General features: G+C 45.5%; 2 protein-coding genes across 2 annotated transcripts in view; both read left to right on the forward strand.

The window, feature by feature from the left end:
• The window catches only part of LOC115124670 (ras-related protein Rab-6B-like), a 194,495-nt gene that overhangs the window by 38,488 nt on the left and 140,050 nt on the right, over positions 1-15,957 (forward strand). The window lies entirely within an intron of this gene.
• On the forward strand, positions 5,870-7,740 carry LOC135564414 (general transcription factor II-I repeat domain-containing protein 2-like). The gene is made up of 2 exons (XM_065009450.1): positions 5,870-7,057; positions 7,238-7,740. Exon 1 carries the CDS (start codon positions 5,889-5,891, stop codon positions 6,996-6,998), a length of 1,110 nt encoding a protein of 369 aa, XP_064865522.1. The 5' UTR covers positions 5,870-5,888; the 3' UTR covers positions 6,999-7,057; positions 7,238-7,740.

The following is a 15,957-nucleotide window of genomic DNA, read 5'->3' on the forward strand; positions in this document are numbered from 1 at the left end:
GTTCTCTCCTCTCTGCACAGACCATACAAACACTCCACACCGCGTGGCCGCGGCCACCCTAATCTGGTGGTCCCAGCGCGCACGACCCACGTGGAGTTCCAGGTCTCCGGTAGCCTCTGGAACTGCCGATCTGTGGCCAACAAGGCAGAGTTCATCTCAGCCTATGCCTCCCTCCAGTCCCTCGACTTCTTGGCACTGACGGAAACATGGATCACCACAGATAACACTGCTACTCCTACTGCTCTCTCTTCGTCCGCCCACGTGTTCTCGCACACCCGAGAGCTTCTGGTCAGCGGGGTGGTGGCACCGGGATCCTCATCTCTCCCAAGTGGTCATTCTCTCTTTCTCCCCTTACCCATCTGTCTATCGCCTCCTTTGAATTCCATGCTGTCACAGTTACCAGCCCTTTCAAGCTTAACATCCTTATCATTTATCGCCCTCCAGGTTCCCTCGGAGAGTTCATCAATGAGCTTGATGCCTTGATAAGCTCCTTTCCTGAGGACGGCTCACCTCTCACAGTTCTGGGCGACTTTAACCTCCCCACGTCTACCTTTGACTCATTCCTCTCTGCCTCCTTCTTTCCACTCCTCTCCTCTTTTGACCTCACCCTCTCACCTTCCCCCCTACTCACAAGGCAGGCAATACGCTCGACCTCATCTTTACTAGATGCTGTTCTTCCACTAACCTCATTGCAACTCCCCTCCAAGTCTCCGACCACTACCTTGTATCCTTTTCCCTCTCGCTCTCATCCAACACTTCCCACACTGCCCCTACTCGGATGGTATCGCGCCGTCCCAACCTTCGCTCTCTCTCCCCCACTACTCTCTCCTCTTCCATCCTATCATCTCTTCCCTCTGCTCAAACCTTCTCCAACCTATCTCCTGATTCTGCCTCCTCAACCCTCCTCTCCTCCCTTTCTGCATCCTTTGACTCTCTATGTCCCCTATCCTCCAGGCCGACTCGGTCCTCCCCTCCCGCTCCGTGGCTCGACGACTCATTGCGAGCTCACAGAACAGGGCTCCGGCAGCCGAGCGGAAATGGAGGAAAACTCGCCTCCCTGCGGACCTGGCATCCTTTCACTCCCTCCTCTCTACATTTTCCTCTTCTGTCTCTGCTGCTAAAGCCACTTTCTACCACTCTAAATTCCAAGCATCTGCCTCTAACCCTAGGAAGCTCTTTGCCACCTTCTCCTCCCTCCTGAATCCTCCTCCCCCTCCCCCTCCTCCCTCTCTGCAGATGACTTCGTCAACCATTTTGAAAAGAAGGTCGACGACATCCGATCCTTGTTTGCTAAGTCAAACGACACCGCTGGTTCTGCTCACACTGCCCTACCCTGTGCTCTGACCTCTTTCTCCCTCTCTCTCCAGATGAAATCTCGCGTCTTGTGACGGCGGGCCGCCCAACAACCTGCCCGCTTGACCCTATCCCCTCCTCTCTTCTCCAGACCATTTCCGGAGACCTTCTCCCTTACCTCACCTCGCTCATCAACTCATCCCTGACCGCTGGCTACGTCCCTTCCGTCTTCAAGAGAGCGAGAGTTGCACCCCTTCTGAAAAAACCTACACTCGATCCCTCCGATGTCAACAACTACAGACCAGTATCCCTTCTTTCTTTTCTCTCCAAAACTCTTGAACGTGCCGTCCTTGGCCAGCTCTCCCGCTATCTCTCTCAGAATGACCTTCTTGATCCAAATCAGTCAGGTTTCAAGACTAGTCATTCAACTGAGACTGCTCTTCTCTGTATCACGGAGGCGCTCCGCACTGCTAAAGCTAACTCTCTCTCCTCTGCTCTCATCCTTCTAGACCTATCGGCTGCCTTCGATACTGTGAACCATCAGATCCTCCTCTCCACCCTCTCCGAGTTGGGCATCTGCGGCGCGGCCCACGCTTGGATTGCGTCCTACCTGACAGGTCGCTCCTACCAGGTGGCGTGGCGAGAATCTGTCTCCTCACCACGTGCTCTCACCACTGGTGTCCCCCAGGGCTCTGTTCTAGGCCCTCTCCTATTCTCGCTATACACCAAGTCACTTGGCTCTGTCATAACCTCACATGGTCTCTCCTATCATTGCTATGCAGACGACACACAATTAATCTTCTCCTTTCCCCCTTCTGACGACCAGGTGGCGAATCGCATCTCTGCATGTCTGGCAGACATATCAGTGTGGATGACGGATCACCACCTCAAGCTGAACCTCGGCAAGACGGAGCTGCTCTTCCTCCCGGGGAAGGACTGCCCGTTCCATGATCTCGCCATCACGGTTGACAACTCCATTGTGTCCTCCCAGAGCGCTAAGAACCTTGGCGTGATCCTGGACAACACCCTGTCGTTCTCAAATAACATCAAGGCGGTGGCCCGTTCCTGTAGGTTCATGCTCTACAACATCCGCAGAGTACGACCCTGCCTCACACAGGAAGCGGCGCAGGTCCTAATCCAGGCACTTGTCATCTCCCGTCTGGATTACTGCAACTCGCTGTTGGCTGGGCTCCCTGCCTGTGCCATTAAACCCCTACAACTCATCCAGAACGCCGCAGCCCGTCTGGTGTTCAACCTTCCCAAGTTCTCTCACGTCACCCCGCTCCTCCGCTCTCTCCACTGGCTTCCAGTTGAAGCTCGCATCCGCTACAAGACCATGGTGCTTGCCTACGGAGCTGTGAGGGGAACGGCACCTCAGTACCTCCAGGCTCTGATCAGGCCCTACACCCAAACAAGGGCACTGCGTTCATCCACCTCTGGCCTGCTCGCCTCCCTACCACTGAGGAAGTACAGTTCCCGCTCAGCCCAGTCAAAACTGTTCACTGCTCTGGCCCCCCAATGGTGGAACAAACTCCCTCACGACGCCAGGACAGCGGAGTCAATCACCACCTTCCGGAGACACCTGAAACCCCACCTCTTTAAGGAATACCTAGGATAGGATAAAGTAATCCTTCTCACACCCCCCTTAAAAGATTTAGATGCACTATTGTAAAGTGGCAGTTCCACTGGATGTCATAAGGTGAACGCACCAATTTGTAAGTCGCTCTGGATAAGAGCGTCTGCTAAATGACTTAAATGTAAATGTAAATGTATGTAATTTTAGGTCCTGAGCTACAGGCAGTTAGATTTGGGTATGTTATTTTAGGTCCTGAGCTACAGGCAGTTAGATTTGGGTCCTGAGCTACAGGCAGTTAGATTTGGGTCCTGAGCTACAGGCAGCTAGATTTGGGTATGTTATTTTAGGTCCTGAGCTACAGGCAGTTAGATTTGGGTATGTTATTTTAGGTCCTGAGCTACAGGCAGTTAGATTTGGGTCCTGAGCTACAGGCAGTTAGATTTGGGTATGTTATTTTAGGTCCTGAGCTACAGGCAGTTAGATTTGGGTCCTGAACTACAGGCAGTTAGATTTGGGTATGTCATTTTAGGTCCTGAGCTACAGGCAGTTAGATTTGGGTATGTCATTTTAGGTCCTGAGCTACAGGCAGTTAGATTTGGGTATGTTATTTTAGGTCCTGAGCTACAGGCAGTTAGATTTGGGTCCTGAGCTACAGGCAGTTAGATTTGGGTATGTTATTTTAGGTCCTGAGCTACAGGAAGTTAGATTTGGGTATGTTATTTTAGGAGAAAATAGAAGGAAAAAAATGGTGAGGGAGGGGAGGGGAGGGGAGAGAAGAGATGGGCAGGGGAGAGGGGAGGGGAGAGATGGGGAGTAGGGGATGGGAGAGGAGAGATGGGGAGGTGAGGGGAGGGGAGAGGAGAGGAGGGAACCCTGCTACTGCTCTAGAGGAAAGCTGTCTGTCACTCAGCCCAGCGTGAGACGTAGCAGGACCCCCTCAGTATTTACTATTCCCTCAGCTGTGTGTGTGTGTGTGTGTGTGTATGTGTGTGTGTGTGTGTGGTCACGTGTGTACTTCCCTCTGCCTCTCTGGGCTCTGCAGATGAGCCCTATTCACAGAGCTGCTTGACCTTGCAGTCTCTCCAGCTTAGTCTGCTCTTCCCTGGGCTTACTCCTACACCCTTCACCCCAGAACCCCTCCAACCTCCAGCCTTCCACCCCTCCTCCCTCCACTACACCCTCCTTTTATTTATTTGATTTTATTGAACCATTATTTTACCAGGTAAATTGACTGAGAACACACTCTCATTTACATCAACGACATGGGGGTGCCTCCATCCCTCTATACCCTTCCACCCCTGATACCCACGAAGCATCGTTAAAGCCACGGCCCTTGCAGAGCAAGGGAAACAACTACTTCAAGGTCTCAGAACGAGTGACTTCACCAATTGAAACGCTAGTAGTACGCACCCGCTAACTAGCTAACCATTTCACATCGGTTACGCATAAATCCTCCCTGCTACTTCCTCTTCTTCTCTTCTTTTTTCAAGTTCTATTCTATCCTTTCTTTAATGGCATAAATCCTCCCTGCTACTTCCTCTTCTTCTCTTCTTTTTTTCAAGTTCTATTCTCTCCTTTCTTTCATGGCATAAATCCTCCCTGCTACTTCCTCTTCTTCTCCTTTTTTTTCAAGTTCTATTCTCTCCTTTCTTTCATGGCATAAATCCTCCCTGCTACTTCCTCTTCTTCTCTTCTTTTTTTCAAGTTCTATTCTCTCCTTTCTTTCATGGCATAAATCCTCCCTGCTACTTCCTCTTCTTCTCTTCTTTTTTTTCAAGTTCTATTCTCTCCTTTCTTTCATGGCATAAATCCTCCCTGCTACTTCCTCTTCTTCTCCTTTTTTTTCAAGTTCTATTCTCTCCTTTCTTTCATGGCATAAATCCTCCCTGCTACTTCCTCTTCTTCTCTTCTTTTTTTTTCAAGTTCTATTCTCTCCTTTCTTTCATGGCATAAATCCTCCCTGCTACTTCCTCTTCTTCTCTTCTTTTTTTTCAAGTTCTATTCTCTCCTTTCTTTCATGGCATAAATCCTCCCTGCTACTTCCTCTTCTTCTCTTCTTTTTTTTTCAAGTTCTATTCTCTCCTTTCTTTCATGGCATAAATCCTCCCTCCTTTATTGTCAACAGATAGTTGAGTTATTTACAAATCAGAAATCTGAATGTACGTGCCCATTTAAACCACTGTAAATCCATTCAACAGTGGCCTATCAACTTGAAACTCATCTCTATCATGGACATCCCTTAGATCAGTGGTCACCAAACTACGGCCCGCGGGCCGGATACGGCCCGTCAGCACATTTGGCCCGGCCCTCTGAACAATACCAGAGACGCTATCGAATTTTTTTCCTATTTGGCCTCCAGAAAAAAAATCCTAGGCCCGGCCCTGTCAAAGAGAGAACGGAATAATGGCGAAAAGGTTAGGTAAGAGAAAAATTGATTCAGAATGCAGGGTATTTAACCTGCAGTGGACAAACAATTTTTTTTTTGTTCAATGCAAAGAAAAGGCTGTTTGTCTCATCTGTCAAGAGACGGTGGCGGTATTCAAAGAATACAATCTTCGCCGACACTATGAATCCCGTCACAAAGACAAGTACGATAGCTTGCAAGGCCAAATACGAGCAGACAAACTCTCAAAGCTAAAAAGTGGACTACTATCTCAGCAGAATACATTTGTACGCCAAGCTCAGCTGAACCAGGCATCCGTTCGGGCCAGCTTTCGGGTTGCTAAACTGATAGCAAGAAGCGGTAAGCCTTTCACTGACGGAGAGTTTGTTAAGAAATGTATGGATGCTGTCGCGGAGGAGGTGTGTCCCGAGAAGAAAGATGCATTTAATGCCGTAAGTCTGTCGGCGAGTACAATCACCAGACGCGTTGAAGAAATCGGGAGTAATGTATATGCCCAGCTGCAGCAGAAGACGAAAGAATTGGACTTTTTTCATTAGCACTGGATGAGAGCACGGACGTGCAAGACACAGCGCAACTGCTCATTTTTATTCGTGGAGTTAGCGCAAACTTTGAGATATGCGAGAGCTGGCAGCCCTCCAAAGTCTCAAAGGGACTACAACGGGAGAGGATATTTTTGACAAAGTGTGCCAAACCATGGAGAAGTTGGACCTGGACTGGTCAAAGCTAGCTAGCATCACGACTGACGGGGCTCCTAGCATGGTGGGCGAAACTCGCGGTCTAATAGGACGCATGAACCGGGAGTTGGAAAAAAGGGGTCTCACCGCCCCGCTACGAGTCCACTGCCTAATTCACCAGCAAGCACTGTGCTGCAAAGTGTTGAAGTGGGATTCTGTAATGAAGGTTGTGGTGTCGTGCATAAACTTCATCAGAGCAAAGGGACTTAAACACAGGCAGTTCCAAGAATTCCTGTCTGAACTGGAGTCTACGCACGGAGATGTGCTGTACTACACAGAGGTCCGATGGCTGAGCCCGGGCAGAGTTTTGAGGCGTTTTTATGAACTCCTACCCGAAATTAACGCATTTCTTCATTTAAAAGACAAAACGGTCCTAGAGCTGATCGACTTAACAGACGTGACAGAAATACTTAACAGCCTTAACTTGCAGCTACAAGGCGAGGGGAAACTCATTTGCGACATGTATTCACACATAAAAGCATTTGAGGTGAAATTAGCGCTGCTTTTGGAACAAGTGAAAAAGCGCAACTTCGTCCATCTTCCTGCTACCCAAAACCTGTCGACAGAGAACCCAGCGGTCCCGTTCCCAACTGAAAAGTGCGTGGAAGCACTGGAAATGCTGAAGGCGGAGTTTGGTGTGCGATTCAGTGAACTACATGTTCATGCAAAAGAAATCCGTCTTTTTCAGAACCCCTTTGTTGCCGACATTGATGAAGCCCAGCCTTCATATCAGTTTGAGTTGGCTGAGTTACAGAACTGTGATGTTCTGAAAGACGCATTCAAGCCCAACAGTCTCATTGACTTCTATGCCGCCCTCCCAAACGACACATATCCAAACATCAAAAAACACGCAATGAAAATGTCCACAGTTTTTGGCAGCACGTATATCTGCGAGAAAACCTTTTCTCGCATGAAACTGCTGAAAACCCCGATGAGATCAAGATTGACAGATGAACATTTGCATCAGTGCTTGAGACTGAATGGAACCTGATATTCAACTTCTCACCAGCCAGATGCAGGCCCACAGTTCACACTGATGAACATACATAGGTAAGCTCACTTTTCTGACTTGAATGAGTCATTCTGAGCATAAACAAATATAATCATAATAAAATCTACTGGGATAAAATCCATCTTTACAACCATACTGGTAGTGAAATGTATTGTGCTGTGTAGGTGCTGTATCACTTAGTTCAGTTTCTCAACCTGCTTCTTTTGTGGTTTTCACAGGGAAGTTGATGAGAGAGAGCTGCAAACAGCGGTGTCTACAAGCCTACTGGAACCTACAAAAGGATTATAAGGAAGGAACACAAGAACTTTAAGAGACTGCTCATATGTGTCAGAGAGATTCTGCTCTGACAACTGAGCTGAACTTTTATCTGTTAAGATTGTGCATGGCACGACAGAAAGTTAATGTTCCATGGCTTTTTTTTCTATGAAGAACCCAGAGAGAGTTATTTAGTTATTATTTATTTCCTGTTTTTTCTGTGAAGAACTCAGAGAGGGTTATTTAGTTATTATTTATTTCATTAATAGTGTTATTATTTGTTTCCTGACTTTTTTTCTGTAAAGAACCTGGAAAGGGTTATTTGGTTATGTGTGGCTTTCTGGAAAACAATAAATTTTTTAAGCTCCCCTACGATCGTCACACTTTTTCTGTTACAAACTGACACCGGCCCCCCATCAGAGAAGGGAAAAGTTATGTGGCCCTCACAGGAAAAAGTTTGGGGACCCCTGCCTTAGATGAACCTCATTGAATGTGGTATTGATATTTAAAAAAACTACGAAACCGTTAACAACTCATTCTTTCATCTTCTCCTCAAACTATTAACAACTACTTATTTTATCTTGTCCTCACGAACCATATGTCAGATTCACTCCAGATTTTGTATTCCAACTAATTGCACATGAAGATAGTTCCTACATGATAGAGTGCTTGCTTTATTATCTAACTGATCTTGTGTCTTTTCTATCATCCTGTGAACCCCGTTCATTGCTCCTCACAGCATATATTTTAGTCCTATTATACACATGCAGCTTAATCAGAGGCACAGAGAGGCTGTGTCCCAAATGGCACCCTATTCTCTATAGTGTGTTCTGCCGTTGACCAGATAGGGACACACACAGAGACAGGTGTATGTATACGTTAATGAAGTCGTTGCCTTTCTTTCTGTGGCACTTCAAACAGGCTGAGGAGGTGTTCTGCGGGGGGCTAGCATTACAATGCTACGGCAGGGGTTAGCATTACAATGCTACGGCAGGGGTTAGCATTACAATGCTACGGCAGGGGTTAGCATTACAATGCTACGGCAGGGGTTAGCATTACAATGCTACGGCAGGGGTTAGCATTACAATGCTACGGCAGGGGCTAGCATTACAATGCTACGGCAGGGGTTAGCATTACAATGCTACGGCATCTGCTATCAGGATAATACATAGAGTTGAAGTCAGAAGTTTACATAGATTTAGTTTGGAGTCATTAAAACTCGTTTTTCAACCACTCCATACATTTCTTGATAACAAACTATAGTTTTGGCAAGTCGGTTAGGACATCTACTTTGTCCACGACACAAGTCATTTTTCCAACAATTGTTTACAGACAGATTATTTCACTTATCATTTACTGTATCAGATTTCCAGTGGATCAGAAGTTTACATACACTAAGTTTACTGTGCCTTTAAACAGCTTGGAAAATTCCAGAAAATGATGTCATGCCTTTAGAAGCTTCTGATAGGCTAATTGACATCATTTGAGTCATTTGGAGGTGTACCTGTGGATGTATTTCAAGGCCTACCTTCAAACTCAGTGCCTCTTTGCTTGACATCATGGGAAAATCTAAAGAAATCAGCCAAGACCTCAGACAAAAAATTGTAGACCTCCATAAGTCTGGTTCATCCTTGGGAGCAATTTCCAAACACCTGAAGGTACGCCTGACTCAGTTACACCAGCTCTGTCAGGAGGACTGGGCCAAAATTCACCCAACTTATTGTGGGAAGCTTGTGGAAGGCTACCTGAAACGTTTGACCCAAGTTAAACAATTTAAAGGTAATGCTCCCAAATACTAATTGAGTATATATAAACTTCTGACCCACTGGGAATGTGATGAAAGAAATAAAAGCTGAAAAAAAAGCTCATTCTCTCCATGATTATTCTGACATTTCACATTCTTAAAATAAAGTGGTGATCCTAACTGACCTAAGACAGGGAATCTTTACTAGGTTTAAATGTCAGGAATTGTGAAAAACTGAGTTTGAATGTATTTGGCTAAGGTGTATGTAAACTTCTGACTTCAACTGTCTGTGTGTAAATCTGTGTGTTTGACTCAGTGTGTGAATCTGTGTGTTTGACTCAGTGCGTGTGAATCTGTGTGTTTGACTCAGTGCGTGTGAATCTATGTGTTTGACTCAGTGTGTGTGAATCTATGTGTTTGACTCAGTGCGTGTGAATCTGTGTTTGACTCAGTGTGTGTGAATCTGTGTGTTTGACTCAGTGTGTGAATCTATGTGTTTGACTCAGTGCGTGTGAATCTATGTGTTTGACTCAGTGTGTGAATCTGTGTGTTTGACTCAGTGTGTGTGAATCTGTGTTTGACTCAGTGCCCGTGTAATGAAAGCCTGCTGATTGCACTCGCCTACATCGTTCCAACACCTACAGGGCTCTCGCTGTGTAAAACTGTTTCATCTTGACATTTGGTTCAGATCAATACAACTTCTTCTTCAGGGCCTGAAACATATTGATCCACATTAATGTCTAATTCATGTGGAGACGTGATTTTTTCTCCATCTGACTGAGGCCCCTTTTCTATGCAGTGTCGTCACATTCAGTTGTGAGGCACACGACCTCGGTTCCAACCAGCTGACTTGGGGATCTGAAGCAGAATGCTGATTGGCCTGAAAGCAGGAAGGTAATCTGCATGTATGCTAACGAGTCTCCCCTGTGGTAGCTTATAACGTCTGTCTAAACTGGGCATTGTTTTGTCGGGTACTCTTAAGTAAGGCGGATAATGACCGAGCTGCCTGCTGACACATCTGCTTCTGTAACAAGACTGTATTTGTAATGATCTAGGTTAAGAATGAACCTTGATTTAAATCCTTTTGTGTTAGGATGGGTTTAGTTTGTTCCTTTTTTCATTCACATCCATAATCAGATTTCAAAACAAATGTCCCTGGCCATCGCTCTGGGAGAACCTAATAATCCTTATTCTACAGTATATTTAATATCAAATCTAGTCTTGCCACTCTCCAGTCCACCTGTCCCTCATTCCCTCACAGTAGCTAATTATCTCTGTATCACATAATTACAGACAGGCAGCACTGAACACTAATGCACGATGTGACAACAGCAAAGCTGTGAATCCTATTGTTATTCTTAGATACATTTATTTTATTTTATCGTTGACACGGTCAAATAACTGAAGCAACCCTTTTTCCCCCCCAATAATGGCACACAGAAACTAGAGGCCACGAGTAATATCACAGATTGGTCTATAGGTGGCGCTATTATAAGCAGTGTCACTTAAACCTTCATATCCACTGTGTCTTTCCTCATGAAGAACACATGTGCCTGTCAGGATAGATTTTCCTGCAAACCTTTGAAAAAATATCTCCAAATAAGGCCCATGGTACATCTCATAACTTAGTTGTGAGAAAAGCTAAGGGATCGATTAGGAGATGGCTGAGTTATCGATAAATCAGGAAATGCGATTTCACGTGTACCTTTAAAATCCTTTGAAAAATCCACTTCACAATGGCCTATCAACTTGTAATATTTTAGGATCATCAAAGACATTACCGTGACGAAACGTCTTAAGTTTGGCATTGATACACTATATACACAAAAAGTATGTGGACACCACTTCAAATGAGTGGATTTGGCTATTTCAGCCACACCCATTGCTGACAGGTGTATAAAGTCAAGCACACCAGCCATACAGTCTCCATAGACAAACATTGGCAACAGAATTGCCTTACTGAAGAGCTCAGTGCCTTTCAACGTGGCACCGTCATAGGATGCCACCTTTCCAACAAGTCAATCTGTCAAATTTATACCCTGCTAGAGCTGCCCCGGTCAACTGTAAGTGCTGTTATTGTGAAGTGGAAATGTCTAGGAGCAACAACGGCTCAGCCACCAAGTGGTAGGTGGTTCACAGATGTATCACTAAAAGCCATGATGTTCATCAGTCCACGGTAAGACAAATTGTCTATAAATGGAGAAAGTTCAGCACTGTTGCTACTCTCCCTGCAAAGATGATTGCAAGAGCACAGCGTAGAATGTTCAATGAGGTTAAGAAGAATCCTAGAGTGTCAGCTAAAGACTTACAGAAATCTCTGGAACATGCTAACGTCTCTGTTGACGAGTCTACGATACGTAAAACACTAAACAAGAATGGTGTTCATGGGAGGACACCACGGAAGAAGCCACTGCTGCCCGAAAAAAAACATTGCTGTACGTATGAAGTCTGCAAAAGAGCAACTGGATGTTCCACAGCGCTACTGGCAAAATATTCTGTGGACAGATGAAACTACAGTTGAGTTGTTTGGAAGGAACACAACACTATGTGTGGAGGAAAAAAGGCACTGCACACCAACATCAAATCCTCATCCCAACTGTAAAGTCTGGTGGAGGGAGCATCATGGTTTAGGGCTGCTTTAGTGCCTCAGTGCGTGGACAGAAAAATGCATTCCCAAGTTTAGCCTAACATTCTCCTGCAAAATGTCTTGACATCTGTCCTCCAATTGAAGCTCAACATAAGTTAAGTGATGCAACAGGGTAACGACCCAAAACACAGAAGTAAATCAACAACATAATGGCTTCAACAGAAGAAAAAACACCTTCTGGAGTGGCCCAGTCAGAGTCCTGACCTCAACCCGATTGAGATGCTGTGGAATGACCTCAAGAGAGCAGTTCACACCAGACATCCCAAGAATATTGCTGAACTGAAACAGTTTTGTAAAGAGGAATGGTCCAAAATTCCTCCTGACCGTTGTGCAGGTCTGTTCCACAACTACAGAAAACGTTTGGTTGAGGTTATTGCTGCCAAAGGAGGGTCAACCAGTTATTAAATCCAAGGGTTCACATACTGGTTGAGGTTATTGGTGCCAACGGAGGGTCAACCAGTTATTAAATCCAAGGGTTCACCTACTTTTCCCTCCCTGCACTGTGAATGTTTACACAGTGTGTTTAATAAAGACACGAAAACGTATAATTGTTTGTGTGTTATTAGTTTAAGCAGACTGTGTTTTGACCTAGAGGAAGATCAGATCAAATGTTATGACTAATTTATGCAGAAACCCAGGTATTTCCAAAGAGTATAGACATATATATATATATATATATATATATATATATATATATATAAATATAAATATATATTTATAGATGTAGTCTATATGACACCCTATGCCACTGTATATTCCATTTGAGACCATAAGGAAACGGTTAAATCTGTAGCTTGTGTAATTCCTCAGTGGGTGTCAGGTTGTTGTCAGGCTCTCTCTTTTTTCTCTCGCTCTCTGTCTGTCTCTCTCTCTCTTGCTCTTTCTTCCTCTCTCTCTCTCTCTTTCTTCCTCCCTCCCCTTTTCTGCCTTACTTGACAGTTGAGGGTATTCAAAATAAAAACTCTTATTACGACTGTGTGTGGGCCTAGGTAGACGTTGGAATTGGATAATGCATTTTGTATTCTAGAATGATAGGGTGTCATATAGACTACATCTACAAACCTACCAAAATAGCACTGGATGGGATGCAGTCTCTCTCTCTCTCTCTCTCTCTCTCTCTCTCTGAATATATATATAGAGAGAATTTAAGGACTTTATTGGCATGGGAAACAAATGTTAACATTGCCAAAGCAAGTGAAATAGATAATAATCAAAAGTGAAATCAACAATTAAAATGAACAGTAAACATTACAGTTCCAAAATAATAAAAGACATTACAAATATCATATTATGAGCAAATAGTTCCCTCTCTCTCTCTCTCTCTCTCTCTCTCTCTCTCTCTCTCTCTCTCTCTCTCTCTCTCTCATGTCTCCCTCTCACACACACTCACTCATACACTCACACATCTTCCTCTCTACGACCACCCTCTGCTAGCCAATCAATATGCCTCATAAGGTTAGGCGGATGATATGGAGGAATATAGCAGAGTAGAGACAGTACATAACAGAGCTGTGGAGAGAAGGACAGGGTATTTGTGCTGCTAGCTGTCACCATGGTAACTTTAATCTGCAGAGACATTCTTGGACATTTCCACAGCTGTTGTTATAGAACACGTTGAATTGAATCCATTTTTGGGGTAACAGAGACATATACAACTAAATGTACAATGTGGACCCAGAGGATACCACTTGATAGTATTCATTTAAAAAAAAAGATGTTACACAATGTTGTCAGGGATGCAGACTATAGCTATTTTTTAAATTTTTTTATTTCACCTTTATTTAACCAGGTAGGCTAGTTGAGAACAAGTTCTCATTTGCAACTGCGACCTGATAAAGCATAGATAAAGCATAGCAGTGTGAACAGACAACACAGAGTTACACATGGAGTAAACAATTAACAAGTCAATAACACAGTAGAAAAAAATGGGCAGTCTATATACAATGTGTGCAAAAGGCATGAGGAGGTAGGCGAATAATACAATTTTGCAGATTAACACTGGAGTGATAAATAATCAGATGGTCATGTACAGGTAGAGATATTGGTGTGCAAAAGAGCAGAAAAGTAAATAAATAAATAAAAAAACAGTATAAAAACAGTATGGGGATGAGGTAGGTGAAAATGGGTGGGCTATTTACCAATAGACTATGTACAGCTGCAGCGATCGGTTAGCTGCTCGGATAGCTGATGTTTGAAGTTGGTGAGGGAGATAAAAGTCTCCAACTTCAGCGATTTTTGCAGTTCGTTCCAGTCACAGGCAGCAGAGTACTGGAACGAAAGGCGGCCAAATGAGGTGTTGGCTTTAGGGATGATCAGTGAGATACACCTGCTGGAGCGCGTGCTACGGATGGGTGTTGCCATCGTGACCAGTGAACTGAGATATGGCGGAGCTTTACCTAGCATGGACTTGTAGATGACCTGGAGCCAGTGGGTCTGGCGACGAATATGTAGCGAGGGCCAGCCGACTAGAGCATACAAGTCGCAGTGGTGGGTGGTATAAGGTGCTTTGGTGACAAAACGGATGGCACTGTGATAGACTGCATCCAGTTTGCTGAGTAGAGTGTTGGAAGCCATTTTGTAGATGACATCGCCGAAGTCGAGGATCGGTAGGATAGTCAGTTTTACTAGGGTAAGCTTGGCGGCGTGAGTGAAGGAGGCTTTGTTGCGGAATAGAAAGCCGACTCTTGATTTGATTTTCGATTGGAGATGTTTGATGTGAGTCTGGAAGGAGAGTTTGCAGTCTAGCCAGACACCTAGGTACTTATAGGTGTCCACATATTCAAGGTCGGAACCATCCAGGGTGGTGATGCTAGTCGGGCATGCGGGTGCAGGCAGCGATCGGTTGAAAAGCATGCATTTGGTTTTACTCGCGTTTAAGAGCAGTTGGAGGCCACGGAAGGAGTGCTGTATGGCATTGAAGCTCGTTTGGAGGTTAGATAGCACAGTGTCCAATGACGGGCCGAAAGTATATAGAATGGTGTCGTCTGCGTAGAGGTGGATCAGGGAATCGCCCGCAGCAAGAGCAACATCATTGATATATACAGAGAAAAGAGTCGGCCCGAGAATTGAACCCTGTGGCACCCCCCATAGAGACTGCCAGAGGACCGGACAGCATGCCCTCCGATTTGACACACTGAACTCTGTCTGCAAAGTAATTGGTGAACCAGGCAAGGCAGTCATCCGAAAACCGAGGCTATTGAGTCTGCCGATAAGAATATGGTGATTGACAGAGTCGAAAGCCTTGGCGAGGTCGATGAAGACGGCTGCACAGTACTGTCTTTTATCGATGGCGGTTATGATATCGTTTAGTACCTTGAGTGTGGCTGAGGTGCACCCGTGACCGGCTCGGAAACCAGATTGCACAGCGGAGAAGGTACGGTGGGATTCGAGATGGTCAGTGACCTGTTTGTTGACTTGGCTTTCGAAGACCTTAGATAGGCAGGGCAGGATGGATATAGGTCTATAGCAGTTTGGGTCCAGGGTGTCTCCCCCTTTGAAGAGGGGGATGACTGCGGCAGCTTTCCAATCCTTTGGGATCTCAGACGATATGAAAGAGAGGTTGAACAGGCTGGTAATAGGGGTTGCGACAATGGCGGCAGATAGTTTCAGAAATAGAGGGTCCAGATTGTCAAGCCCAGCTGATTTGTACGGGTCCAGGTTTTGCAGCTCTTTCAGAACATCTGCTATCTGGATTTGGGTAAAGGAGAACCTGTAGAGGCTTGGGCGAGGAGCTGCGGGGGGGGCGGAGCTGTTGGCCGAGGTTGGAGTAGCCAGGCGGAAGGCATGGCCAGCCGTTGAGAAGTGCTTATTGAAGTTTTCGATAATCATGGATTTATCGGTGGAGACCGTGTTACCTAGCCTCAGTGCAGTGGGCAGCTGGGAGGAGGTGCTCTTGTTCTTCATGGACTTCACAGTGTCCCAGAACTTTTTGGAGTTGGAGCTACAGGATGCAAACTTCTGCCTGAAGAAGCTGGCCTTAGCTTTCCTGACTGACTGCGTGTATTGGTTCCTGACTTCCCTGAACAGTTGCATATCACGGGGGCTATTCGATGCTAATGCAGGCCGCCACAGGATGTTTTTGTGCTGGTCGAGGGCAGTCAGGTCTGGAGTGAACCAAGGGCTGTATCTGTTCTTGGTTCTGCATTTTTTGAACGGAGCATGCTTATCTAAAATGGTGAGGAAGTTACTTTTAAAGAATGACCAGGCATCCTCAACTGACGGGATGAGGTCAATTTCCTTCCAGGATACCCGGGCCAGGTTGATTAGAAAGGCCTGCTCACAGAAGTGTTTTA

Source organism: Oncorhynchus nerka, linkage group LG24, assembly GCF_034236695.1.
Source record: "Oncorhynchus nerka isolate Pitt River linkage group LG24, Oner_Uvic_2.0, whole genome shotgun sequence".
In the NCBI taxonomy this organism is placed as follows: domain Eukaryota; kingdom Metazoa; phylum Chordata; class Actinopteri; order Salmoniformes; family Salmonidae; genus Oncorhynchus; species Oncorhynchus nerka.

Coding starts and splice junctions, on each gene's coding strand:
- LOC135564414 (XM_065009450.1), top strand. CDS start 5,889: ATGCGAGAGCTGGCAGCCCTCCAAAGTCTCAAAGGGACTACAACGGGA.